Source organism: Archocentrus centrarchus, chromosome 10 (assembly GCF_007364275.1).
Source record: "Archocentrus centrarchus isolate MPI-CPG fArcCen1 chromosome 10, fArcCen1, whole genome shotgun sequence".
Taxonomy (NCBI): domain Eukaryota; kingdom Metazoa; phylum Chordata; class Actinopteri; order Cichliformes; family Cichlidae; genus Archocentrus; species Archocentrus centrarchus.
Genome location: NC_044355.1, coordinates 11,239,134 through 11,266,823, shown reverse-complemented (window position 1 = coordinate 11,266,823; position 27,690 = coordinate 11,239,134). Strand labels below are relative to the sequence as shown.

The following is a 27,690-nucleotide window of genomic DNA, read 5'->3' as shown; positions in this document are numbered from 1 at the left end:
CATAGTAATAATCACCAGCTGACAAGTCTGCCTAAATCTAATATTACAAAGACATAGTTTAAAATGACTTTATTTCTTATTATCTTAAGAAGAATTCATTTGAATTTAGTTCTACTTAAGATAGTCAATAACGACAACTTTATGCAGCATCACTGTAAACATATTTGGAATCTGGTTATTAGAGATGAAACATTATCAAAGTTTCTCTCTCTGTAGCCACCAGTGGAACAAGTAAAATGTAGCAAGAAACCCTCTGAGTATACTGGTTAGAGCAAGGGTGTGTTTGACGTCTATGAATTTTTTACTTGTTGAGAATAAATGTTTCATTTTTTTCCCCAGACATTACATAGTCTTGCTTAAAGATTACAACATGCCACAGAGGTTGATGAGCTAACATATTTAAGAAAAACTAAATGGCATACTGTACATGGTGTAAAGTTAGCTTGTTCAAATGCATGGGTTACTTAGCAGAATCACTAAACACACACACACACACACACACACACACACACACACACGTGAAATTACATGGCTGTCTGCTTGTGGTGAGTGCCCAGGGCACATAGGAAACCAACTCTACTGGGTGCACTGGTCATCTGGCCTTCAAGCACAGAAGAGCCAATTAGCTCAAGAGCTCAGCTCCACTGGGTCACATTCAACAGTACTCACTATGCAAATTACAGAGAAGGAGTTCAGTGTGTAAGAAGGCACAAACCCATATACACACCTTCATGCTTTAAAACACCACTGAGGAGATAGCCAGATCCTTTCTGGGGCCTCAAAGAAAGCCAATGTGTCAACCTTCTCCATTCTTCTGCACTAATCTTTGTTCTGTTTAAAACATAGTGCAGGTGTGAGAATTAATGCCAGGGATATTTCCTCTCTTCAGAGTAATTTATTTAGGTGAAGCCAATGTTCTCAATCCTCTTATGGTATAAAGAGATTACATTTTCAGCTAAAAATCTACATTACTAGCTGGAATTAGCAGTGCTGTGAGCCACTGCAGTGACAGTCTTTCAGTGTGTATGAAAAACCCCACGACCAGAGCCCGGCAGGCCTGATAACAGCCAGTGAGAAGAGTGAAACAGAAAGCCCCAAATGAAACACTAGCAAACACCAGCCGCCACCACGCAAACATGCAAAAGTGCGGAACGACAGGGAGCTGCAGCATGAGATAAGATTCCCACTGCAACAGTCATGAGGAAAACCTGCTTTCTGCCTTTCTCCTCTTCCTCACTCACACTATTTCTCCAAGCACAAATTCCCTCCTTAACCTTTCATTCTTGCCTTGTCTCCTTCCTTTCCTTTGCCCACTTTTCATCCTCTCTAGCTCTCTATTCTTTCCGTCGTCTCTTTAGCTGCTTTGCTGCCCAAAGAGGAGCTGAGCCATGGATTCCCTGAGCCAGCTGTCATGTTAAAACTTTAATTCCAGCTAAATTTCACACTCAGAGGCTTCATCTTTGGTTGAAGGAACATTAAGAGCGAAGCCTTCAGATCAGATTAAGATACATAATGCATGGAGTAGAAAAAGTCAGGGGGAGGAAATGACTTCATTGACTTGGTCTAAACATTTTGACTTCCTTTACTCATCCCGGATGCTCCACTTCTATGTGCTTCTGACAACATAGAAGTGGATGAATTTTCATTTAATTTTCTCTCTGCAGCTGCTGCAGACACACAAAATCCTTTCCACTGCCAAATTGCTCAGTCATCCCAACACCAAAACACGCACAGCCACATACTCTAACCCCGAATACATATCTTACCCTTCTATTACTGCCCCAAATATGAGAACAGTAAACATGCTCTCAAATCAAGACTCATGCAGATGTACACACATACAGAGACACACACACATGTGATACAGTGAGAACTCCACTCACACAACAACATCAGAATAAATCCACTTAAGATCAATAATTCACATTTCTTAAAACGCTTTAATTCTCTATAGAAAACTGGAATGCAATTTCCCTCCCTGCTTTGTCGGAAAAGTTTGAGAACGACCAGACGCTCGGGAAGCGGAGGCATCACAGATTATAAAGGCATGCTGTGCTGAAAATGGGACATTTGAGGAGAGAGGAGAGGAGAGGAGAGGAGTTGTGCATCACTACGCAGAAATGATATAATAGAAATAACTTATAGTAAACATTATGTTTCATATGTTATGTATGTCTTATCAGAATTGCACGTCTCATGATGTATTCGTGAATGTGAATCTTTTAGCTTTTTTTCATATAATACACTTATAAGAATTAACTATAAGTCAAGTAAACATGCATTTTGTGTGAGAAAATGCAAAAGCTGCAACGCATAGCTCATAATATGAGATATACCATATTAGCCTCATGAGACCTAAATATTTAGCATTGATAGGAATCTTGTTTTTTTTTTGTAGCTCTTTTCTTTATGGGTAAAAAGCCCCATCTAAGAGGTAATTATAGAAAGAGAAAACAAGAGTCTGGGTTATAAAGCATGAAAATCAAGCACAGGGATATGAGAAGAGAGATACGAAAAAGGGACAAGGAGGACAAAATAAATTAAAGAGCATTGTGGAGGTAAATGTGGAGTTTAAGGGTGTGTTTTGTTGTTGTTGTTGCTGTCCTGCTAATTGGGAGTCTGTTTTCACAGTGTACCAGTTGAGATAGGAGTTGAAGTGGTGTGAAGCAGGAGCCACAAACCTATAACTGTCAAGTGGCCTTTCAGACACACTGCACAAACTGACAGCAGAGAAAATTGGAAAAAGGGTGGAACGGGAAACTATGCTGTCGTTACAGAACCAATTACAAGTTTGTGCTGGTGCAAGGCTACTGTACGTGTGCGCGCGTGTATGTAGCTACACCACCCCTAGTTCAGAAGATATCAACTAAGGGCTAAGGTGATTTACTGGGAAATGAAAAAAATATCCTGAAGATCACAGTTAGTGTTTTTCCAAATACTTGCTGTCACAAAGAAATCCAAAGAGGATATAGATGAATAGTTTTATATCCTTCACACATACCCCTTAAAGCATATTACAATGCCTTGAATATCTATTGTTTCTTGATTAATGTATTGCATGATTTCATTTAAATAACTAATTAATTAACTACTACAATGCATGATGGACCCTCTGCATCAGATTCAGCTTTCTGTCTGAAGAGATTTTTTAACAGGATGTCTATCTGTAATATACACACATACACACAGGAAAAGAGAGAGCGAGTGAGAGAGAGCTGCCTGTTAGGCAATTCCTGTCTGTACCAACTTTATGAGTTTCCCCTAACACAGTGCACACAGGGCTATAAGACATGTCAATTAAAAAAGATTTCAGTTGAAAGATTTCCCTCCCTTAAAGACATCCTGGGATTTCTATGGTTGTCCCACCAGTGGGTATCATTAACACACAGGAAAGCCATTTTTTTTCCTTTTGATCTGTTCAATAAAAATTCACAGACAAAATATTGAAACTTGCACTCATTATGCTTGCTTGTTAAATTGAAAATTCTGGTATAAAGGGGTTTGGACACTGGATGCATATATGGTAAGTATGACAACAATGTAGTGAGCAAGAGATCTCTCAATGCCTTCAACTTATTCAACTTATTTTATCTAAGTTTGTAAAGACACTGTCGGGGACTACCTGTTTTTATGCTGATCTGCTCACACATGAAATGCATTCAGACCCTGTTTTGTAGAAACAGACAAATACTGCTTTGTGTACTTAGTCAAAGGCATATATATGTTAGGTTAATTGATGATTTTAAATTAGCTGCAGGCATGAATGTGAGTGTGAATGACTGTGTTACGTAGATCTGTGACGGACTGGTGACTTGTCCAGGGTGCGCCCCGCCTCTCACCCTAAGTCAGCTGGGTCCAGTGCTCCTGCAGCCCTGCTGAATAAGCTGCTAAGAAATTGGATGGATGTGGAAATACTATTCATTCCGATGTATTTCCTAAAGAATATATCCACCACTTATATGTTGGAAGGGTGTCTTTGATCAGCATCACAGCTAACCCTTTACATTCTGTGGAATATTTCAATGTACTATACATCAATAGAATCTTCATAACCCTAATTTTAATGCTATGTATGAAGAAAATCCATAGTAACTACAGAAAGTAGCTAAAAAGTGCATTAACCCACAAAGAAATTGAAAATAGTTTTTTGTATTTACATATTTTGCTAGATACAGAAATGCCATAACTTTACATGCTAATGAAAATGATAGCACACATGGAATACGTTTTGTTGGTTGCGCTTTTTTACATGATTTCTGTGAACCCGTTTGAGGAAGGATACAGTGATGTGGGACACGGTGAATGCATGATATCTAAGTGTAAATTCTCTGGTTTTATATGCAAAAAGAATTATTGCTCTATAGTATGCGGTTGCATATTCAACCGGCATTTAAAAACAAATGCAATTGGGAGCGTCGGCAAAGGGCCTTAGTAGCAGATCCAGCTTTCCAATTACAAGTAACTGACTCATTATCCTCTAGCCAATGCTTAAAAAAAACATCACCTGACAAGAACATTAATGTAGATACACCAGTGATGCTGTGTTTTAAATAGCTGTGCATAAATCTAACAGTGATAAACCTAAGAATCAAAGTCCAAGCTTTGTGCATGGCAATGTAAGGACACAGATAGGCCAAAAATATCACTGCACACTTGCTGTTGACTCTTGCTCTGCTCTCACAGACAATGAGCAGAGCGCATCCGTAGGTTTACGAAAAACTGAGAACATTTGCGTTCTTAAAGTTTTCTGAGGCATTGGATGACTGCTCATTAAAATACTGGTACCCAGCCTTGATTATGCACTTCAAAGTAATTTCACACAGAGATTTGTCCAGATTTACCTCACCACGTTCGGCAAATCTAATGATAGTACAAATTTGTTGGAAGTAATTAAATTCAAAATGTAATAATAAAACTTCTCATTGCAAGTGCTGCAATCAAGTCTCAACTCTGTTTGATTAAAACACGAGTCCTCCTAATTTTGTTGTAAAGTTCTATAGTGGACTAACTTTGACAACCTAATAACCTAACCTATAGCCAGCTTAATGTAATGCTTGAAAAAGACTGCTATGTGTGTGTGCAGGGCCTTAAAAGAGAAATGGAGAAGCCAATAAGATAAAAGCACCTTACTCCCATGTATCTTTACAGGGTGATGAAGATGAGTAAGAGACTTGAGAAGACTTGGCTAATGAGATCTCAGCCACAGTTCTTTGGAAGTGTTTCTTTTTTCACCCCTCTGTAAGAATAGACTCTCTGTGAGAATAGACTCTCCCTCTGTGTGTGTGTGTGTGTGTGTGTGTGTGTGTGTGTGTGTGTGTGTGTGTGTGTGTGTGTGTGTGTGTGTGTGTGTGTGTGTGTGTGTGTGTGTGTGTGAAAGATAGAAAGATTTCTATAGATCATTGTACACTGCTGAATAACTTCCTATACCAATTTTAATTTCACTTCTTTGAAATTTTGAGGGGTTCTTTTTATCGTGTTCTGTGTGAAAAATATGAAAACCTCTTCTTTATTGATTTTTTTTTTTGCTCCAAACTGCAGCAGCTGCACTTCGTCAGGTGAAGTGAAATATATCTCAAACAGTCTGTTAACGATCTTTGTCAAAACATTCCTGCTATAAAATATGTAACTGAACAAAAAAACTGTCAAACGCTGTACGTGACCCAAGTTGATGTAAAGCTAGAGAAAATAAAGTAAGTACATATGTGGACATGAGTACTGCATTTAATCGCCTGAACTCCTGTCACTAAAAATTCTGGCTGTGACCTGCACAGAATCACCTGTCAACCGCTAGTTTAAGTCAAATTATGAGCATCTTTGTATTAAGTAGGTATATGAAAACATTTACTGGTCTAAACAGATTTGTTCAACTGATCACTAAGGTATAATTCTTTCAGCCTGTGAGCTTTTGTGTCCCTCTTTCCATACAAGACCTTGAACAGATTTACAGACCAGTTCAAATCACAGAATCGTGCGAGAATTATCTGAGAGGACGACATGTTGTTACTGCCAGCAGCTCTAACCGATGTTCCCTAAAGCCTTAAACTTTGTTACCGACAAAAAGAAAAACTTAAAATAGCTACCAATCCCATCAGCTTTAAACTGGTAATACTTCTTTGTTGCCTTTATTCAAACGTACAGTACACATCACCATTAAGTGGTACACACAACTCACAAAGAAAAAGGCCTAATCCTCATGTGGCCCTGTGTTCATCTATTTGTTTATTTGCCCAAAAGTCTGTAAAAACTTTAAAAATTGTGGTCTTGCTGTGCAGCGCTTTGTCCTGCTACAATTAATCCCTCTAAATCCCAGCCCTGGATGTCAACATCAGAACCTCTGAATGGGGCAATGGCAATGTTCATGCAAAGTTTCATTAAGATTGGTCTACTCTTCTAAGAGGAGATGGAACATGGAAACATTACAGTATGATTACAATTAGGTACTTTTACTTGTGCGCCATACATTATAGTGGACGATATATGCTGATGTCATAAAACAACACTTAAAGACATCATATCAGGGTCATTTGTGCTTTAAAAAATGGTAGTTGTGGCTGGGGTTCAGTCTTGTCAAATAAGAGTATAATTCCTTGGATAATCCTGATTAGCAGCTGGAGTTGCTTAAAAGGCATGCCATTTAAGCTATTCCTGAGTGGACAAAAAACTGTGGGCTGGGTATAGTTTGCATTTGATTGGCGAGTTTTCTAGTTGGATTTTTCTTTTTCAAATTTCACTTTGGTAGTAAATCAGTTTCTTTATCTATTCACCACCAAAGTTTAGCACATGTGCGCTTGCACTGTGAGTTTGAGCTATCTTTTGGAGATCCTGGCCCACTGCAGTGTACTCCACTTTCATCAGTAGTATCCATGGCAGCTAAACTTGGAGAAAGATTCAGTTATCTAGTATCGATTCAGACTGGACAATAGATGCAGCTTTGATCGATATCTGTGATATCTGCAAAAGCTGGCAGAAAAGAGCCTTGTTATCTGCAAACTCCAAACACGCTGGTCTTGTCCTTCTATTACTGCCCTGCAGAAGATTAAATTCCAGAATATTCCGGCGATTCAAATCTGGACTATTTTAGCTTTCGCCAAATAGAACAAAAGTGCTTACTTTGCAAGCACTGCTTCCAAAATCACACATTAGGCAGGTAAGTGAGTTGCATTTATATAGTGCTTTTCTAGACTTTAAGCACTGAAAATGCTTTCTGTATAGTGATGACACAATGGGGTAATTTGGGGACTCAGGTCTTACCCAAGGAAACATCAACACTTTTTGGTTAGTGGACAACTGGCTCTGTCTCATAATCAAAGCACATGAACCTGGGCGTGCCCCCAATCTATTTTCACATAATTTAATATGTTTAATAGATATATGACTTTAAAATTGAGAAGGAAATCTTTTAATATTGCAAGACAAGCAATCTTGTTCACTTATATTAATAGAATTGCCCTACTGAATCTGTGCATTTTTGTTTTCATGTTGTATGAATCTATAGCTTCTGCATACATTCATGCTTTTGTATGGATTTACTATATATATTTTATTTATAGTATGACTTTTCCCTTTGAACATAATGAAGTCTTGTAGGTGGACATGTAAAAAATTGCCCTGAAATGGTATTATCCGCATTACCTGATGGAACTCCCTCTGGTGCTGGACAGCTCCCACATCACCTCCTATGGGCAGCTGCTCCGACAACTCCTCGTCCTTGGCCGTCAGCCACTCTATGATCTCCTGCAGGGAAAGCTGCAGCTTCCCGCTGTTGTCGGAGAAAGCCTCTAGCCGCACCCTGCCAGCACACACAGCCACACATTGCTTTAGCAAACAGTGCCATTTTCCAACTCACCAACTAAAATATGACAGATGACAATTAGTCACTACCTTCTACTTTCCACAATGGCAACATAATTACATATTTATTTTGTGAGTGTCCAAACCTTTCATCAACAGTGTCACTTGAATTTGCAGTTCAATGATGACTAGGCTATATTATCACCTCCATGTGATGCTATATTTCCACTGATCACCTGAGGCTTTTAGAACACCCATTTTTTTTTTCCATTTGAAATCCACTGAGCAACCCTAGGAGTCTGAAGGTAAGTGGAATACTGCTCAAGGTGAAATAAAAAAAGTATAGTTCATGAAAACTGTGCTTTTTCAGAGATAAAGAATATAAATTAATCCTTGAAAGATATTCAAAAATTCCAACAGATGGCCCAATTTATGATGATTATTGTGTTGTTACTACCAGCTGGAATATATTATTAGGGCAATACTCTACTGCAGCAAGTACTTTATATAGCTATGAGAATGGCAAGCAAAGGGCAAGTAACAAAGGAAGACAGACTCATTGGTCAGGGGTTCATCCTACAGCAAGATAACGACCCAGTAACATTTGAATAAAAGAAGGTAGGCCTTAAATGACACTCAAACTGGTTTGGGGTGAACTGGCTGGGTTCAAAAAAGGTCAAAGAAATGCTATCTACAAGAGCAAAATATTTGTGGGAACGATGTTTAGTTTTTACTGTAGAAGGAGTGTCAAAACTGTGATGATCAATAAGTCAAAAAATTTAAATTAATTCTAAAAAAGCTAAGATAACATAATAAATTTAAACAGTCTCTGAAGAGCTAACACAGGTATCTTTTTTTAACAGCTTATGTTCATCAATTCTGAAGTAAATATCTGGTTACCGCCACAGGTAAGCTAGAGAGGTAGCATGAGATAAGATAATTTAACAAAGAAGCTTTAAAACCAACTTATGGAGTGTGTGGGAACAAGTTATAGACACTACATGTAACAACTGCAGTTTATTCGATTCTGGAACTCAACTGATTCTGAACCAACTTGTAAAATCTTCTGTACCTATGCACAGAGGAGGAGCAATGGTAGCAACAACATGCCAAGATGTTTAACAACTTGTCTGCAAAGGTACTTCTAGGAGGAAAGACTGCTATCAGGAAAACATGGACATAAAAAATGCAGTTAAAATACTTTTGACATCTTTGCAAATGTTTATAAGCAGGAATGCTTATATGGATGCTAATGCTGGATATCTGTATTGATATGGATTTGGTAATGTGTTAGGAACGAAATGATGCCACTGTCATGTATCGTCTGTGTGGCAGGCAGGAAGGAGGACCCCAATGCAGGACACGCCAGGCACAGGTAAAAGGTAATTCAACTTTATTTTCAGGTACACAACAAAAGGCCGGACTAGGCAGAGCTAGTGGCAAAACACAGAGCAAAAATACCAGGCTAAATACGAGGCGAAACAAGACACACAGCAGGAGACGAAAACGGGACCACGACGCGACAACAGGCACTGGAAACACAAGACTTAAATACACAGGAGGGCTAATGAGGGAGGTGAAAACAGGTGGTAACACAGGTGACGCTGATAACACTGACTAGACCAGGGGAAGCAAAACTAAACACAAGAGACTGGGACTGGACAACTATCAAAATAAAACAGGAAGTAAGACGATGGAACAGAGACGCAGACCTGACACAGAATACAGAGAGAACACCAGGGGCTAGAAATAACAATTAAACCTCACAACCAAAAGAAATCCCAAAACAGAACAGACAAAATGAAGCAAAACAAAAAAACACGGGGTCCAAAGGACCCCGGACCATGACAGCCACATCATTTGATGGAAATGAAAATGATCAACCTACAGAGGTGTCTTTGAATTCAGTCACCCCGAAAATCAGGGTGAAAAAATGATGTGGCAGGCTAGTCCATTTTTCTGAAATTTCACTGCAGCAATTCAAAAAAATGGTACTCAGTAGTTTTATGACTCCCACGTGCTTGTATGCATGCCTGAAAACGTTGGGGCAAGCCTCTAATGAGATAATGGATGGTGTCCTGGGGGATCTCCTCCCAGATTTTATCTCTGAGCTCCTGGACAGTCTGAGGTGTAACCTGGTGGCATTGAATGGACTGAAACATAATGTCCCAGAGGTGTTCTATTGAATTTAGGTCAAGCGAGCACAGGAGCCAGTCAGTAGTATCATTCCCTTCATCCTCCAGGAACTGCCTGCATGCTCAGGCCATATGAGGCTGGGCATGGTTGTGCACCACTGCTGTGTCTGACAGTGAGTCCACTGTTGTTGTCTCAATGTTGCCCCTCTAGTGCACCTGGTGTTAATTTTATGAACACCAAAGCAGCTGAAACTGATTAACAACCCCCTCTGATACTTAACTAACAAGATCAATATCCCAAGTTTAACTGACTTGCTATACTCTGATTAAGAAGTATTCCTTTAATTCCTTTTGATCAGTGTATGAGATGTGAGAGCTTAGTGGACTATTACATTTCATTTAGCCAAAGACACATGCAGTATTTTATGGCACATGGTAGTGGCACAAGGTGAGAGCCACAGAGTTACAGATGACAGGTTTGCTGAAGTGAACTAAGTTTATATAACAAAAAGAAGTTATCTGTTCACCACCTGCCAGCAACATAAGAGCTATCTGAGGGAAGCACTGCTTTTGTAGCGCAGCTGGCACCAGCAGTGTGGGGGCAATGTGAAAGCTTCCTCGTGTTTCAATTACACACCAGAAGCCAGCACTCAAATATCATTATTCCTGCACATCACAATTTGCTGGCACTGTCATATCAAAGATGATGAGTGGGAGCGAAAGCAAGAGTGAATAAGAAGTGTTACTGCTCACATCTGTAAAAGAGGACTCTGTAAAAACCTAACTTGATTCCGATGACGGTTTACATGAAATCAAAGTGACTTTAAGATTTTAGTTGGAATCAAATAAAATAACACCACAGATAAAATTCTGCAAAACACAAGGTCAGTTAATTACATAAACAGAGGTTAAATAAATGCTTATCCATTATCTTTTGACCTGAACCATCAGCATGCCATCATCACCAATTCCATATTACTAACTGAAAAAAAAGGACTGTAAGGCAATTTCCTCCAAATTGAATTTGGAACAGATGAGCTCTGACACATGAGGGATTAGGTATCACTTCAGGGATGGCAGTTTCAGAAACGCATGTGAGAAAGCTTTGGGACTTTAAGGAGAAAAAGACAGAAAGGTGAAATCAAGCTTGTAAGTGCACATTTCAGAATTGATAGGCCTCTTTGTACAACCCCGTGTCAGAAAACCTGTGTGAACCAGACCATGATGTCCCCTAGCTTCTTGTTGCCCCTCCAGCTGTACGCACTGTGGTAATTGAATCAGAGAGGAGCTGTTTTTCCATGGCCCCTGCAGAAGAGGTTGTCAGTCCATAATAGGCGTGAGTACACACACACACATTCATACAAAACACACACACATACAATCACTCAGCATGAATGGAATGAGGTTTCTGTTTCAAGTAAGAGCAAACCAGGGCCTCGGATATATCTAAGTAAGGTCATCCATCAAAGGACTACCCTGGCACTTTTGCAGAGAAGCTTCAAAATGCTTCGAACTATGCAGCAGATAGTCACGCAAGCAATCGGAACATGCACAAAGAAACACACACATACACAGCTCAGAGCACATTCGCTGATCACTGCTGCTTCCATTACATACACCGAGGGTGAAACAAATAGAGCGGTGCCTGTGCTGGAATGAAATCGCTGTCACATGGTGGAGGCTGCCAAGAACAACTCCTGCCCTGCTAAGCTACAGAGAGGCCAGGCTGCCAGTATGTGAGGCTGACTGAAGTTACTTTATCGCTACTGGAAAGATCATGATATTTATTTAGGTGCTTTTTATGGGTCAGCTTTTGCAGCATTAGATAAGGAGATGCCAGGGATTATGAGTGTATGTGGCCAGAAAAAGTACCAAAAGAGGAAAAGGTAGGGTGGGTGAGCTCTTCTTTCTTTGCAAGGAATTATTTAAATGCGCTCAGCTCTTAAACTCATCTTGACTGATGTTTTTTCTTTGCTGTTTTGGATCAAAAGAACACACAATGCACAAATGGCTGGAACAGCATGACATCATAAAGTTCATTTGTTGCCTATTTTAAATATAGTGGGCATTTATCAATATTACCTTTCATGAAAGTCTGCAGTCCAACATTCAATCTGTTTTAGCTTTGCATTTATCTCTACCTTTTCCCAATTATATAAGGTCCTTAGCTACATATACTTTTTTTTTGTTTAACTTACTCAAATAAATGTAAATAATGTCTTTGCTAGGGACTGTTTTCAACTCTGGGGGGTAGAAAATTTGGCTTGTAGACTTGTTATGTCAGACTGACTCAAAAATAAATGACAGTGCCCATGTTCATGGAAATACAGAAATATGTCACCCAGTTGACAGTGTAATGAAAACAGGTTTATTGTGCAGTGGCTCACACTCAAGTCTTCAGTTTGTTGTTGTTGAATTAAATTTATTTTTGAAAGTACACATATTTTGTTAGAGTTTCTTAGAATTAAAGTCTACATATAAAAACATATAAAATCCTAAGTATTCCCCACAATTCAGCAGCTTGTAGAACCATCTTTAGCAGCAATAACTTGATGTAACTGTTTTCGTTGACTATCAATCTCTCACATCATTGTGGAGGAATTTTGGCCCACTCTTGTTTACAATGCTGCATCAGTTCATTGAGGTTTTCAGGCATTCATTTATGCACATCTCTCTTAAGGTCCCACCATTGGACTGAGCCACTGCAACACCTTGATTCTTCTCTGTTTCAGCCATTCTGTTTTAGAGTTTGCTGCTGTGGCTGGCATCATTGTCCTGTTGCATGACCTAAATTTGTGCAAGCTTGAGCTGTCAGGCAGATGGCCTCACATTTGACTCTAGAACATTTTAGTATACAGGGGAGATCATGGTCGACACAAAGTGTTCAGGTCCTGTGGCTGCAAAACAAGCCCAAATCATCACTCCTCCACCAAAATACTTGATAGATGGTATGACATGTTTGGGCTGATATGCTGTGTTTTTTTCAGTCAGGTTTTTTTGCAATTTCTCTGAGCATTGCATGATTTGGCCTTAGGGTGAATTTGCTGGGATATCCACCCCTTGGAAAATTGTGGCATTCTGTTAATACATGCCCGAATGGTCCAGACCAGCAAACTGCCAAAACTTCTGCTTTTACAGCGATGGTCACACTTGCTGATGATCAGTTAATCGAGTGCATTTGATTAGAATCACCAGGTTGCTACTTAATTACTTAAATCCTATGGAAGCTGTAATGGTGTGCTTCATTTTCCACAGGACTGCATAGAAGAAAAAAAAAAACTTTTTCACATGGTTGTATACAAGTACATTGAGGAACAGAAGGAGAAAATTAACAAAAGCACAAAAGTTTCTGGGTCTGTTTGTGTTTTTGCCATGCATGAGCTTGTATGTGTGCCCTTGTCTCAGGCTGCTCAAAAATAGCCAACAGGCTTGATGGCAGCGCCAGAAATAATCAATACAAATGGGCTAATGGCGATGCTTGAGTGCATGGCAGACTGCTTCCTGTGTCTGCCCTTGACACAGCACACACTCAATGTACAGAGTCGTCTGCTGGCATCACAGACAACAGCCTAGTGATTGAAAGGTACCCAGTTGCACGTGCGCAAACGATGAGATAGTCTAGTCTGAATTGAAACTAGTACTCAAAATACCAGATATTGTCACCGTGAAGACTGGAGACCTTTTCATTTCCTGGATTAGCGTCATGCGAATGATTCATAACAGATAAAATATGCCACCCAACATTAGAGAGACTGATCTTTGTTGTGAATATGAAGATTTCTGCTGCAACAGCTGAGGTAACAATCAACATCTCTGTGTCCTTGAAAACGACACTGAATCATTATCAGCTCATCACTGTGGTAGCACTGGAGAAGAATCCCAATCACAATGTTCTGGGTGTAAATATAAAACAGCACTGCTCTTTTGTTCCCTATTCAGTGTAAGTCAGTGTTCTTTCAGGTGGAATAAAATCAATGCAGTATCCCCACATTTCTTGACAATTAACATCTAAGGTAAATAATATGGTCAAACAGAAATCCAACTCCCCAATCAGTAAGAAAAGATTACAGGGAGAAACTTAGTGCTTGGTTCAATGATTAATTCATGCATAGGAGGATATGCCCTGTGTTTCTCCTGATTTAGAAGAGAGCAGCTTGCAAGTGTGTTGCCTCGGGGCCCAGAGAAGCTTTGAGCACAGCCCCCTCATCTCTTTCTCTCTCAATTGCAAGACATTGCAAGAGAGCTGCCAGTGTGATGGCCCTGTTGAAAGAACGACTGCATTTTGGCAAAGTATTCAATTCTGTATACAGTATGGGTATCCCCCCCCCCCCCTCAAAAAAAATCTCCTTCTGGTTTTGAATTTTGCTTTAAATTTAATTTAATTGTTTTTACCTTAATACAATACCAGATTGACCTTCTTTACTTTTCTTTCTTTTTTAATCCACTCTTCCATAATTGAATGAAGCATCTTGTTGTAACGGGCACGTCAGAAAATCTTCCACCAATGAAACAAGTTACTTTGGATATTTTCATCTTGGTGCCAACTGCGTGAAAAATAACGTCATAGTCAGCATATTTCAGTCCCATAAATCTAACTACACAACAATTTTGGTTGATAAGCAGCTCAATCTGCTGCATTAGCTGAATATAAAGTCATGACCTGGCCAAGAAAGATGGCAAAGATGACCAACCGTAGCTTTTTTCTTTTTTTTTTCCCCTAAACAATCTGCACGATGTCTTTGTGGAATGAAATGCCAAGAACCAACTACAAGAAATTGATGGGGGAAAAAAGGGGTACCCATAAAACATTTGAATAAGTAAATCAAGAAATAAAAAAATGGCTGGCCCTCTTTCATATCATTAGTATAAAACTGGACTTGAAAACACCTCTGATGACTCACTTCAACGCTCAAATTCAAAATGAATTTTCCTCCCGTGGGAGTACAAATCACTTTCTTGCTGTTCAGCCACCTTTCGCCTCTAATTGCAGTCTCTAATTTTCACTGCTCAGAAAAGTGTGCATATTTTAAAATTATTAGGCTACTCCTGTACTTAGACTAAATCTTTTCGTATGTTTTGGTGCAAACATTTGCAACAAAATGCAACCTGTCTAAAATAAGTACATCTACAGAAAGGATAGTTACGCCAGTGCAGTTTATAAATGCTAAAAGAAAGAAGATGCAGCTAGAATTGATCAGAAAGTTAAGCTAACAGATTTATGTCTGTGCAGGTTCTCAGTCATCCAGGTTGTAGTAGTCTCTGGGGCTTGAAAAAAGGGTGACTGGACTTCTGTGTTTCTTGAAGACATTTCACCTCTCATCCGAAAGGCTTCTTCAGCTCTCAGACCAAAAGGTGGAGAGAACCAGGTATTTAAACCCCAGTGGGCGTAGTCCCCTGGAAGTGGTTGTGACCCACTATTGTTCATGTGCAAAGGTGAACAAAGGTGTGAATGGGGGTTGAGGTGCCTGGGGAGGGAGCTCAGGGCAGCTCTGTAAAAGGGGGGAAAGTTGGTGATGTAATCCACCTCCTCTGTTCAGTGATGGCAGTTCACAGTAGACATAGATGGCTTCTTTTACTCCTCTTTCAAACCATCTGTCTTCCCAGTTCAACTTTTTTTTTCAAGCCCCAGAGATTAACAGATTTATGCCTACTGACACTTACAAAAAACATGTGGCATGAGCTCTTATTTTATATAAACAAAACTAGTGAGTCTAGTGAGATACTTCAGAAACTATATGGAGACACGCCTGTGTATCATATATATATATATCCCAGTGTGATGGAAAGACCCAAGACCCTTGGACCTGGGTCACCATCCCTCACCTGCACAGAGCATATTGTGTGTACTGCAAAGCTTGCTCTATATTTTCAAATGGCAGCGGTAGGTAACTCAAAGTTTTGACTGTCAATATCAATAAAGTGTATGAAAAGTACACTGTGAAAAGCACATTCATGTTTACCAGCTTTCCCCAAGCTTCTCCCTCCTTTTTCTCCTTCTGATTTTGTGCTCTGTAGGGGTAGACTGTGTCATGTGTGATGCATTCAGAGACCTCTCCTGTGGTGGAGGAGTTTTACTGATGCCTAGCCTAAAGCATTTCTTCCAAAAGCCATCTTTCTGATATTTCTAGGGAACATACGTGATGAGTGACATGAGCAGAGCAGCAACTACAATCTACAATTGGAAATACTGTATGCATTTGAATATACACAATATATGACAGCCAAAGGGAATATATTCCTGCAACAAATTCCTCATAGCCGCACAAGTTAAAAACTTTGCAAGCTTGCAGCTGTGAGTGACAACACAAATAAAAAAGAATAGAAATAGATAAGAAAAATTACCTCACTCTGACACTGCTACTGTACTTAGTAGCAATACTCAACTTGGAATATTTCGACATATAAAGCAGTCTATTTGGCAATTCAGGCAGAGGAAGATTGTTTTCTATATTATTATTATAATTAGGATTTATATTGCCCTTAAAAATCTTGACTATTGTACCTTTAAGAACAGAAACTAAACCTTCTTAATTAATAAGAACAATGAGCCCATCTTTTTGTGCATCAGTGACTCACTGCTATAATTACCCACATTCAGAAAGTCCTATGTGAATCATGCACTCTTCCACATCATAATTATAAAACAATGTGCCAATATACGGTCTCAGATATTTCTGGGAGATGGCGACAGTATGTAGAGTAAGCAAAGACACGCTATTATAAATGTCTCCAGCTAAAATGGTTCACCTATTACAGAGAGCAATTTGACACTGCACTGGCATGTAAAGACGTGAATGAAAACCAGGCTGAATTTCTATGCAAATGCACAGACATGGATGTACAGACAAGGGTTGAGTAGGCACATATGAATATAAATAAGGAAACATTATTTTCCTTTTGTTTCCCAGTACATACTCAGGATGTGTCATTAGCACAACACATAGTACAAATGGTGTAAAAGGTGTAACGCTGAAGACACATGAAAAGAATAAAAGATGACAAATAAGAAGCAAGAGAGACTACTACTGAAATGGTCACACAATACCCCGTCTCCCTTAAAACCAGAGTGCATATGTTCCGTGTATGTGTGGAGACAATAAAGAAAACCAGTGATATATTTTCCAGATTTATTGTGTGCACATTACTGTGAGTCTGAGGACCAGATGTTTTCCATCAAAAACATTATTTCTTTTTATTGAATGTGCGAGTTAATGTGTTTGTGTTCATTCATCCAGACATGGATCAGCATGTTTATCACTGCTTTATGCTTATGAGACTGTGTGGAATTATTTTCTTCAGTCTGTTAGATTTTATCATGAAAATACCACAGAGAAGTGCTGGGACTCCTGAGTGGACCCTTCCTTTGTTGGTTAGCTGCATTGCCTAAATATCACTACTATACTTCCGCTTTCATTCATTATAGATAACTTGTTGCGGAAGAGCACGGAGAAGAAGACGCTGACAGAAGTTGGAGGCTGTTAACATATTTTATTAAAGGAGCAAATTATTGAATTTTCAGTATTCAGATGTTTAAACAGCTACATTAGCTGCTTTAAAAACATTCTAAGACTAGGATTGAAGAGGGGGCAGTCATTGATCACTCTGGCTCACTAAAGCAGAATGCATTCAATGTGCTGCTGGTGTTTCTGCTGAACCACGCTGACAAATAACTAGGAGCTTTTTGGAAGCTGCAGAGACACATCAGAAAAAGATGAAATGAAAATTACTTTGTAGCTATTGCCACTTAATACCTCCTCCAGCAAATAATAAAAATTATTAACATTTTTGACTATGATTGTACTTGCTGGTGCTGCTGATGTTTGTTTACTGACAGTATTTGTGTTTGTCTTGTCACTTTTAGTCGTGACAAATTGTGCGCCATAAGGTTTTGTTCATTTCCAGTGTTTTAGGAAGGTAGCTAAAGAAATACCTCCTCTGCTTGGACACACTCACTTATGGGTGAATGTGTCCAAACTTGTGACTGGTACTGTATTTGACTCACAGATTTGTAAACACCGATGTCATTTTTTTCCTTTGGTGTTTATGGGTGTTTGGATGTCTTGTGTGGTTTAACTTTTTAGTTGACATTATTGTTATGCTGTAACTAGCCAAGGGACTGCAGATGCCAATTACCTTTAAGCTAACTCTGGTACAATGCATCAAATTAATATTGCACACGGTCCCTTTTCAAATAAGTAAATTAAGTAAAGTACTTCAGAAACTGCTAATCTACTCTATGGGGTTTACAGAAAATGGTCCAAAAAAAAGAAAATGTCAAATAAGCGGCAATTCTCTGGGCAAAAATTCCTTGTTGATGCCAGAGGTCAGAGGAGAATGGCCAGACTGCTTTGAGCCAATATTCAAGGCAACAGTAACGCTAACAGTAACAATAACCACACTTCAAAACCAAGGTTTGCAGAAGAGCATCTGTGAACACGTGGAACCTTGACGGAGTTCACAGGAGCTCACCAAAACTGGACAAAAGAAGACTGGAAAACCGTTGAGTCTTAATTTCTGCTGCAATATTTGGATGATAGGAATTTGGCATAAAAAACATGAAAGCATGGACCCATCCTGCCTCATATCAACAGTTCGGCTGCTGCTGGTGGTGTAATGGTGTAGGCAATATTTTCTTGGCACACTTTGAGCATTGTTTAAACACCACAGCCTACCTGAGTATAGCTTCTGCCGGTGTTCATCCCCAGCAGGATAATGAGACATATCACAAACCTCAAAAACCATCTCAAATTGGTTTCTTGGACATGACAGTGAGTTTGCTGTACTGAAATGGCCTCTACTAGCAAGATGTACCTCACAAATTATGTGTTTTTGAACACTTACACTGCTCTGTCAGCAATATGCTGCTCTGTAATTATCACTTGCCTCTCCTCACTATTTCCAGACCTTTTAAATGATGATAAAGTGTATAAACAGCAAATACTATTACACTATAACACATCAAAGAAGTACATTAGACAACTAATTTTTAAAGTAAACCATGCACTTGCAAGTACAGCTCATGGTTTCTAGTTGCCATAGTAATGTAAAACCCTTTCTAGCAGAACTCCCCCCCCCCCCCCCCCCCCCCCCCCCCCCCACCGCCCCCCCCCACTACTACTGAGTGCTAATTCATCACAGTACTCAATGCAGTCAAAGATGATGAAAGAAAGAAAAATTAGACCATACAGTGAAGTTTACTGGACTAACAGCTTTTTATTTGCCACTAAGAGAGGCCTATGACAAACTGAATAAATGCATGCTGTGTGTGTATTTTTTAATCCTTTCTAATCTAAAATATGAGGTAATTATTTGTCTTGAACAAATGATTGCACACAACAATATAGCTTAAACTAGATGCATGAAGAAAAAGAAGAAGAAAAAAAAATCACTATAGAGAGGTGACACGTTTTAAAATACATGGCAACAAGATGTCTTTGATGCTAGATCACTGTCTGCTAAGATGTTGGGGGCGTCATATTTTGGGGCTATTTTGGTGCTACCTACAGTCAACTAAGTATTTGGTCATTTGAATGTTAAATGTTAGAGAATTAATGATAGCAGCCACAATAACCATGGCCAATATTGGAGAAACATCTATCCAACACATATGCATCTGCACATGTCTAGTTGTACTCCCTTCACTTATAAATCAAAACATAAGACTGCAGTTGAATATCTAATATATAGATTTCCACAGATCACAATGGGAGCATGAGCATCCCCAGAGGCTAAGTCATTATACTATTGTGGATGGGATTTAGACATTAAATACAATATAACCAAGTGACAATACATAGCAAGGATTGTTTGGTAACACATTAAAACACATTTTTTATACTGGGATACAGCACCGGGTGTAAAAAACAGACGTGAAGTTTGGGAAACAAAGTGACCAAAACTTTACTTTGTGAAATTAAAGAGTGAATTCACATTTCCCATATTATTGCATTTAACTACACCATGATTAATTTCTCCTTCCACTGAAAACCCTAACTCTCTTATTGCCGATATTAATGGTTGCTTCCAGCATGCCAGTAGGAAACAGTAACTACTTGATAAGCGCCTAAATTCTGTTCTCCATTAAAAAATGTAACCAATGCTATATTTATTACTAACATTTATTTTTTTTGTCATGAAATTGAACAGTCTTTAGCTCAGTGGTCCATATTTACCCCCCATGCAGGTCTTACTATGGGAGGATGCATGTAAACAGGGCTAATGTTTAAAAAAAAAAAAAAGTCCAAATCCCTCATTGTCCTCGTGGTTCAGACAGACTGTTTCCTCCCATTTGTGGATTTGATTTGCTTCATATAAACCATTCAGCCTCTGTACAGGGTGAGCACAAAACCTCATTATTTTTACAGCTAGTCAAACACTGCAGCAATCCAAAAAGTCCTACGTTGTCTCTAATCTGTACAAACCACTTCTGATTTGTTCCACACCAAATGCTGGTGAGAAGGGACAGTTCAGTGCTCTACTCACTCTTCTTTAATTTCAAGCATTTTACAGCTCAGGATTAATGCGCGCACACACACACACACACACACACACACACACACACACACACACACACACACACACACACACACACACACACACACACACACACACACACACACACACACACACACAGGGGATTCCAATCCCACAATGATTTGTTTTATCATTAAAGTGTATCAAAGTTTGTTTTCTCAGCCCTTCCACCAGATATGCTCTCTTGAAGATGTGATCCCTTCTTTTTCAGATTTTCATTTCCTTGGTTACCAGCTTTTGAGCAGTGAGATATGCATGACATCAATGGCAGCCTCTCAAGGAAAGAGAAGGGAGCACCGTGTTGGGACTCTTTCAATTATCATAGCACTGATTTGGTAATTGATTAAGACGTACAAAATGCTTACACACGAAACAAATGGTAAAATCAAAACCCTGATATGTGGGCCACATTTACAACATTTGGCCTTGCAGCTGAAACCTCATCCATCAGTATTACAGGGACATGCAGTGAGACTGAGCAAATATATACAAAGCACTTGAGAAGAATGCTGCCTTTTTTCATACCCAGAAATAAAACGCTAGATCTTGATATGATTCTTGGGCAGCAGTTAAAAACAAAATCCACTCCTTTGAGTGACTAAATGATTGATGGCTAAACTTCCCCAAAGAGCCCCACATATATCACCCCCTGTCACTAACAACTGTAGAAGAATTGGGTTTTCACCTCCAGCCTTGAACAATATAATTATCATTAACATGTAATTGGAGCTAAATAAGTCCTGTGGGCATCATTCCGTAGCTTTTTCTGGGGGTGATGAAGGAAAAGTGGGACACAAATCACCAAAGGGCCAGTACTAAGTTCTCTAGAAGGTTAGTAAGCATAGGATGATGTGGAAGTGGAGGATGGTAATGTACAGTACAAGAAAAAAACAAAACAAAACAGCAAAACAAGGCATGGAGGGCAAGAGGAAAATGTACAGAAATGAAAAATAAATTGGATTAAAAGACATCTTGAATGAGAAGGGTACTGATAGACATAGTTGTGAATAGAGAGGAGGTGTTGTGACGATAACAAAAACAGAGACAAAAACAGACTCAGAGGTCTCCCTTTGCCCTCAGACAGACGCTGAGCGTGGGTGGTTGGCTCTCTGCAGTTATCTGAGCCATGCGGCAAATAAATTCATAGCATGCCACTGAGCTACCCACACGAACCCCTGTGGGCATTCCCTGCAGTGAATAACAGTGGGCATGTCCCTATGTGGCACAGCCTGAACCGCAACAAAGCTTGTTATTGTTATCAATATGGTTAACAGTAATCAACTAAACTATCACAGAAAGTCTGCTTGGAGGACGCTAACTCATACCTGCAAATGAACTGTGATGATTCAGCAACAGCCTATTTTTGTTTGACTACCACAGTGTGCAAAAATAGGATGCAGCAGAGCCGACCTCAGTGGAAATACGCCACGATTGAGAATGTCCTCCCCCACTAAAATGACCAGATAGGTTGTTTGTGAAAGCAGGTGTTACAGTGTCGAGTTAAGATGCCTCTAGAAGCTGTGTGAATTGTTGTATCTCAACTAGTGGCCTTTATTTCCATTATCCCCACACACCAATGCATTAGATAAAAGAAAAATTGTTAAGCCCATTATTTTTCTATCATAAGGTCAGCAGTTCAGCTCCCAATTCTGACTTATCCAGCATTTATTTTTTTGGCCCTCAAACTTCTCCAACCTTAACCTGATAATCAAAAAACAAAAATTTCTCGAACCTAATCATAAATTAGGTCTTTGTGCCAAGTCTGCTTCAACAGCGTCTTAAGGTAAACTTTGTACACCCTATTGAATGGAAACACTCTACTCAATGGTAGGCACAAACAAATAATGAGTGTTTACTAGGAGGACTCGTTGCCTTGGTCAGATTGCTAACTATCGTGTACTGGGGCAGATGAGTGAGAGGTAAAAGACTTTTAAAAGTATACAGCTTCACGTTTCATGGCAGTGAGTAAAATAGCACTCAAATGTATCACTAAAAGCCATAAACAGGAACCTCAATGTGGCATGAAGGAAAAGCCAAAGGATCACCAAAGCCAGTTGGATTCATCCTCTGAAAACCCTGATAAAGTGTAAAATTTGATGGGAAAAAATTACATTACACACAAAATTACACACACGCCCATTTGTACCATTTGTTTCAAAGTGCCATAGAAGCACCACCACACAGGGCCATAATAGCTTCAGAAACACACACGGATTAGTTGGATTAATTTTCGCTTTGAAACGGATCGTTCAAGTCCAAAGACAGATGGAATGTGACAGCTGCACAAGCCTCACATTTTTTTCCCTTACAATTTTAAAAGATGCTTCATTCAGCGATATCATGGTTCAACAAAGGCAGCACAAGCTCCCTTTTCTTGATTTTCAAATTTACTAAAGGTATCTAGTCAAATGGGCACAAACTGACACATGAAGAAGGAATCAAAGATAATTCTCTGATTGTCCATTGAATAAATTACACAACAACTAAAAGAAAAACAGATCCTTTTTATAAGACACAGCCCCCCCACTGAGAAAATAGTATAAATTTACTGAAACCACCTACACTCTCATATTGTATTTTCTTATATAATAGTTACAGATGGCTGAATAACATCGGCAATATGCTTGGAGTAATAAATGTCTCTTTTACATATATATATTCATAATCAGTCAGCAGTGATTATGATAGACACTGTGCAATATACTGTTGTGGTCCACTTGTTTGGGGCTATTATCTCAGTGCAGCATAAGACATTAAACCCAAACTTGATAGAGTACAAAGCACACAGCAATAAAAACAGCGTGTCTACATTTTTTGCCAAAGGCATCAAGTGTTTTGTAGTCAATAGCACATGGTACACAGCTGGTGAGGGTGAGTGTGAGTGGAGTGGCTCGTGGCATAATGATTTGGCCAATTTTCTGCACAAGATGCCAAAAAAAGTGATCAAACCCCTAACCTTCTGTTATCAGCACTGAGTCCAATTAGCTGAGCGACACTGTGTCATGCTGATAAATTCACAGAGCCACTGCTGTCGGTAAATGGTTAGAGAATGCATTTCGTTACACGATTTATTCCTTATCTTAATTTGATAAATTCTCTGAGTGTTTTCAGAAACAGGAGCATGCAGGGTAATCAGCAAATTTTGAAAAACTGCTTTTCTTTTTCTGCTCGTAAGCTATGCTTGGGGTATCATTCTAAGGATGACAGCTAATCACTTTGATCCAGACTGAAATATCTCAACTGTTACTAACTGGTTTGACAAGAATGTACTTTGGTCATTCACTGTCTATCAAGTGGCTCCACCATCAATCCAAATACCTGCAAAGATAGTGATTCTATAAGCAGCAATATGTCATTAACTTCAATCTGCAAATGTTAGTACTTTATGCAGTGAAAAACTGGGAGTGCGATAACACTGAGACCCTCTGTCCCAAAGTTTAGGGACTCAAACACTGGATAAAAAAGGTAGGGAACGCTAGTTCCTGCACACAAATCCAAACAGCAATAACTAAAACACTATGAACACAAGAGGCCTGCTAAGGAAAGCAAAGCACAGGAGATGCACACAGGCAAGCAAAAAGGATGGACTGACAAAACACGAGGGGAAAGACTGGATGAAACAGAACACAAAACTAAACGGATGATGCTAATGAAAGTGAAGCAGACAAAAGAGGGAAAAGAGACAAAGAAAGAAAAACAAGTAAAACAACAGACTCAAACGGAAAAGCAATAAAAAGAAGCCCATAACAACAAAGGCAAACACAGGAAAAACACTATGAACCACGAGAAATAAATGCTGTGTGGAAAACATGTAATGTGTGTGCTGGTGCCATCATTTTTAGAGACCTCTGCAACCTGGAAACCTAGGGAAAAAAAGAGTCATCTATCATGCTCAGAGTGGTAAAAAGGAGTATTTTAATCAAAATCATGATCATTTCATAGCCTTTACCATATAGTAAGTGAAAATGATTCAAGTTGATGATTCCTGATGAGAGTCAAATTCTAGTATCCTGTTCAACAATTAATTGTGTTTGTGCAAGCAGAAGCACGTGCCTCCTAATGTGGGCTCTGTCATTCCTTTTTAAATGGAAATGCGTCTATACGTCGTTTTAGGCACGTTGAAACGTGTTGTTTCCATGGCAGGAAGTAAAGGCCAATGTGTTTAGTTTGGAAGACTTGTCAACCCCACACCTGCTTACCTCAAATGCAAATGTGCACATTTTTCACTGTGAGCACTTAGCTCAAAGTGCTACGGTGCTTAATTACAGCCTCACAGAGCTGTTAGCCAGACTTTAGAAAAGAAAAATGCAGTAAAACAGGGAAAGTTTAAAGTACTTCAGTCTAGGTACACTATACTATAAAGGATAATGTAGGAGAGTTTAAACAATAGAATGAAATTCACATTACTTTATTAGAACAAAGCCTCAACCACCTGTCAATCAATGCCAGACAAGCCATTATAAAGCCAGTTGTCTGCACTTGTCCAGCCGCTGGCACTGAATGCAGTCAAACGTTTCATCTGGACAGCACTCGCCCTCAAGGTTAGACAGCTCTTCAGTAAAGCTCTCTCTCGTTCATTCATTCTTACATTCTTCTTTCCGTCCTGCCACTCCCATTTTCTTGCAGCCATCTCCCCCGTGTGAAGATTTAATACCCGTTCTCTATCTCTCTCTTCCTTCCTGCATCGACGTCGTCCTGTATTCCTCTCTTCCTCCCTCAGCCTGATGAAGTCAGAGTGTAGCTCGGGTATAAACAGCCACTGCAGGCCATCCATAGTGATCTCATTACACAGGACTGCAGGGGAAACTGTCCTACCCAATTTAACAACTATCGTTCCTTAACCTTCCCCTCCCCCTTCCTAGATACATCAGGGTCAAGTAAGCAATTAAGGGGCCAATTGTCTAAACAGGATGCCAGTTGAATTGAAGAAACAAAAATGATGCGGCAAGCCCAGACAGTCTCCAATTAAGCATCAAAGAATAACACGAACCCCCTGTAATTGTTTTGCGCTGGCACTTTTCTCGAGTGCAACTTGTGCAATGGCAGTATTAACCTATATTACAGTATAGGAATAATTAATACGCTGAGTTGAAAAAGAACTGAAATATGCATTATTGTGTGACAGCACATTATCAGACAATGCTTTTAATTGCCTGAGTGCAGTAAATGGCAACATGCAGATTCATTAGGTGGAAAATGGAAACCTGGGAAAGAAGAGTGTAAATGGATATTACATTAGCTTCAAACTGCTGTGTGACTGTCTGGATATGAACTTGATTTGTTTTGGTTTTTTTCCCCAGAGATATAACCACAAAATGACAGGAGCCATAAATAAGGGTGCATTTTTAAAACTTTGGTTTAGCATTTATATATACTGTACATTCTTAGTCTTAAATGTTGTTAAGCCAAAAGCATTCTTACTTCTCTAAAGTGTTTATAAAGAGGGAAGGAAGTATTTTTTGCCTTTTTTTTCCTGTCCCATCAGTGCCTGGATAGAAATGACTGGCTTTAGAAACATTAAGCATTAAGTTAAACTGAGTGAATTCCTTAAAAAAAAAGCTGACTGGATGCAGCTTACAATCATCTGTGCCCTAAAAGAAGCATGTTTATATCTTCTGAGAAAAACTTGCAGATTCAGAAGGGCAATCAGCAATTTTGTTACCACACAGCTGAGGATATGAACTGCAGGCAATCACCACAGGTTCATTTCACCCAAAAAGTCTGCAGTCAGTCTTCATTCCCAGATACATACAGTATGTTTCTTTGAAAACATCCATCCATTCAGACGGTTGCAGGCTTTACCAAATTGTTTTGACCTCTGTGAAAATTAGTGTGTGTTAACTCACCGGATATTGTGAGACTTGCGTTTGATCTCATTCCAGCAGAGGTTCATTTCGCCTGTTTGATTCGGGCCACCCCCTCTCAGTCTCCTACACTCGGTCCCCTCCTCCTGCCCCTCACCGTCCACTGTGGACTGGCATGGCACACAGTGGCATCCCGGCCACGAAGGCCGCCCCGCAGCTGAAAAACACACAGAGCAGACACACAGCAGGAAACACACAGATGAGTATTACAGTATCACACTTTTGAAAAATTTGAATGAGCCTATTGATAATTATTGTTCTGCCCTTATATTTAAATCCACTGAGGTAAAAATGTTTGGCTTTGGCAGTGGTACTGTTGTGTGACAGCAGTGCAATTACTGCATAACCACTCCATCCCATTAACTGAACTCATGGGCACTTTCAGATGCTGTACTTTAAGTTATCTGTCTCACACAAACAAAGCAGAACAGGCACATTATTGCTCATTTTAATCAATATATTGGTTAAACTTCTGCTATGTGTGACCCACACAATTCTGTCTTTTTTACTGCTTTAGTTCTGCTTTAGTACCAACATGCAACCATAACAGACACGCTGACCTACCCTCAGTGTTGCGCCTGAAAACATCCTATGAAGGTGTATGGCCATGCATAAAAAAAAATTCAATTCAATTCAAAAAACACACACACACGCAGCCCCCTCTTGCATTTTAATGAGCCCAACTGACCGGCAAGTAAGGACACTGATGCACAAAGCTTTTGCAAATTTAAAAAAAGAAAAAAAAAACTTAACCTTTGTTGCAACACAAAATTATTTGAGAAAGAAACAAAACATAAAAGATTCAATGCTACAGTGATGACTTTCCAATGCACTAAATTCCTTCTTTACATTATTAAACCGTGATGTGTTTTGGTGTCTGGAAAGCCTAGAACTCACACACACACACACACACACACACACACACACACACACACACACACACACATATATATATATATATATATATATATATATATATATATATATATATATATATATATATATATATATATATATATATATATATATATATATATATATATATATATATATATATATACAGAAGACACTTCAACCTGTAAAAATGTGTTTAAAGTCTTAAATACAATTTTTCCTAATTCCCAACAAAAGTAAAATCTAATAGAATAAAAAAAAAAAACCTGAGTTTTGTCACTTTTAGGACAAGACACATTAATTCTTAACATGAAAGTGAATAATGAATCTAAGAGCAGATTCTTCAGACTATCTGCCAAGCAACAATTGAGTGCTAATCAATCCCAACCACATAAAGTCTGCCTCTAGTAAAAAATAACAGTAACAAAATACATCAACCTTATTAAACACAGTAAAGAGGAGGTGAACATTAA

General features: G+C 39.1%; 1 protein-coding gene across 1 annotated transcript in view; it reads right to left on the bottom strand.

Moving 5' to 3' along the window:
* The window catches only part of drp2 (dystrophin related protein 2), an 86,674-nt gene extending 60,209 nt beyond the window's left edge, over positions 1-26,465 (bottom strand). Inside the window, exons 1-2 of the mRNA XM_030739048.1 lie at positions 26,306-26,465; positions 7,633-7,789 (exon numbers count right to left, since the gene is read on the bottom strand). Coding sequence (XP_030594908.1) covers positions 7,633-7,789; positions 26,306-26,352 — 204 coding nt within the window. The 5' untranslated portion in view covers positions 26,353-26,465. The remainder of the gene's footprint in view (positions 1-7,632; positions 7,790-26,305) is intronic.
* Positions 26,466-27,690: the final 1,225 nt, after the last annotated feature.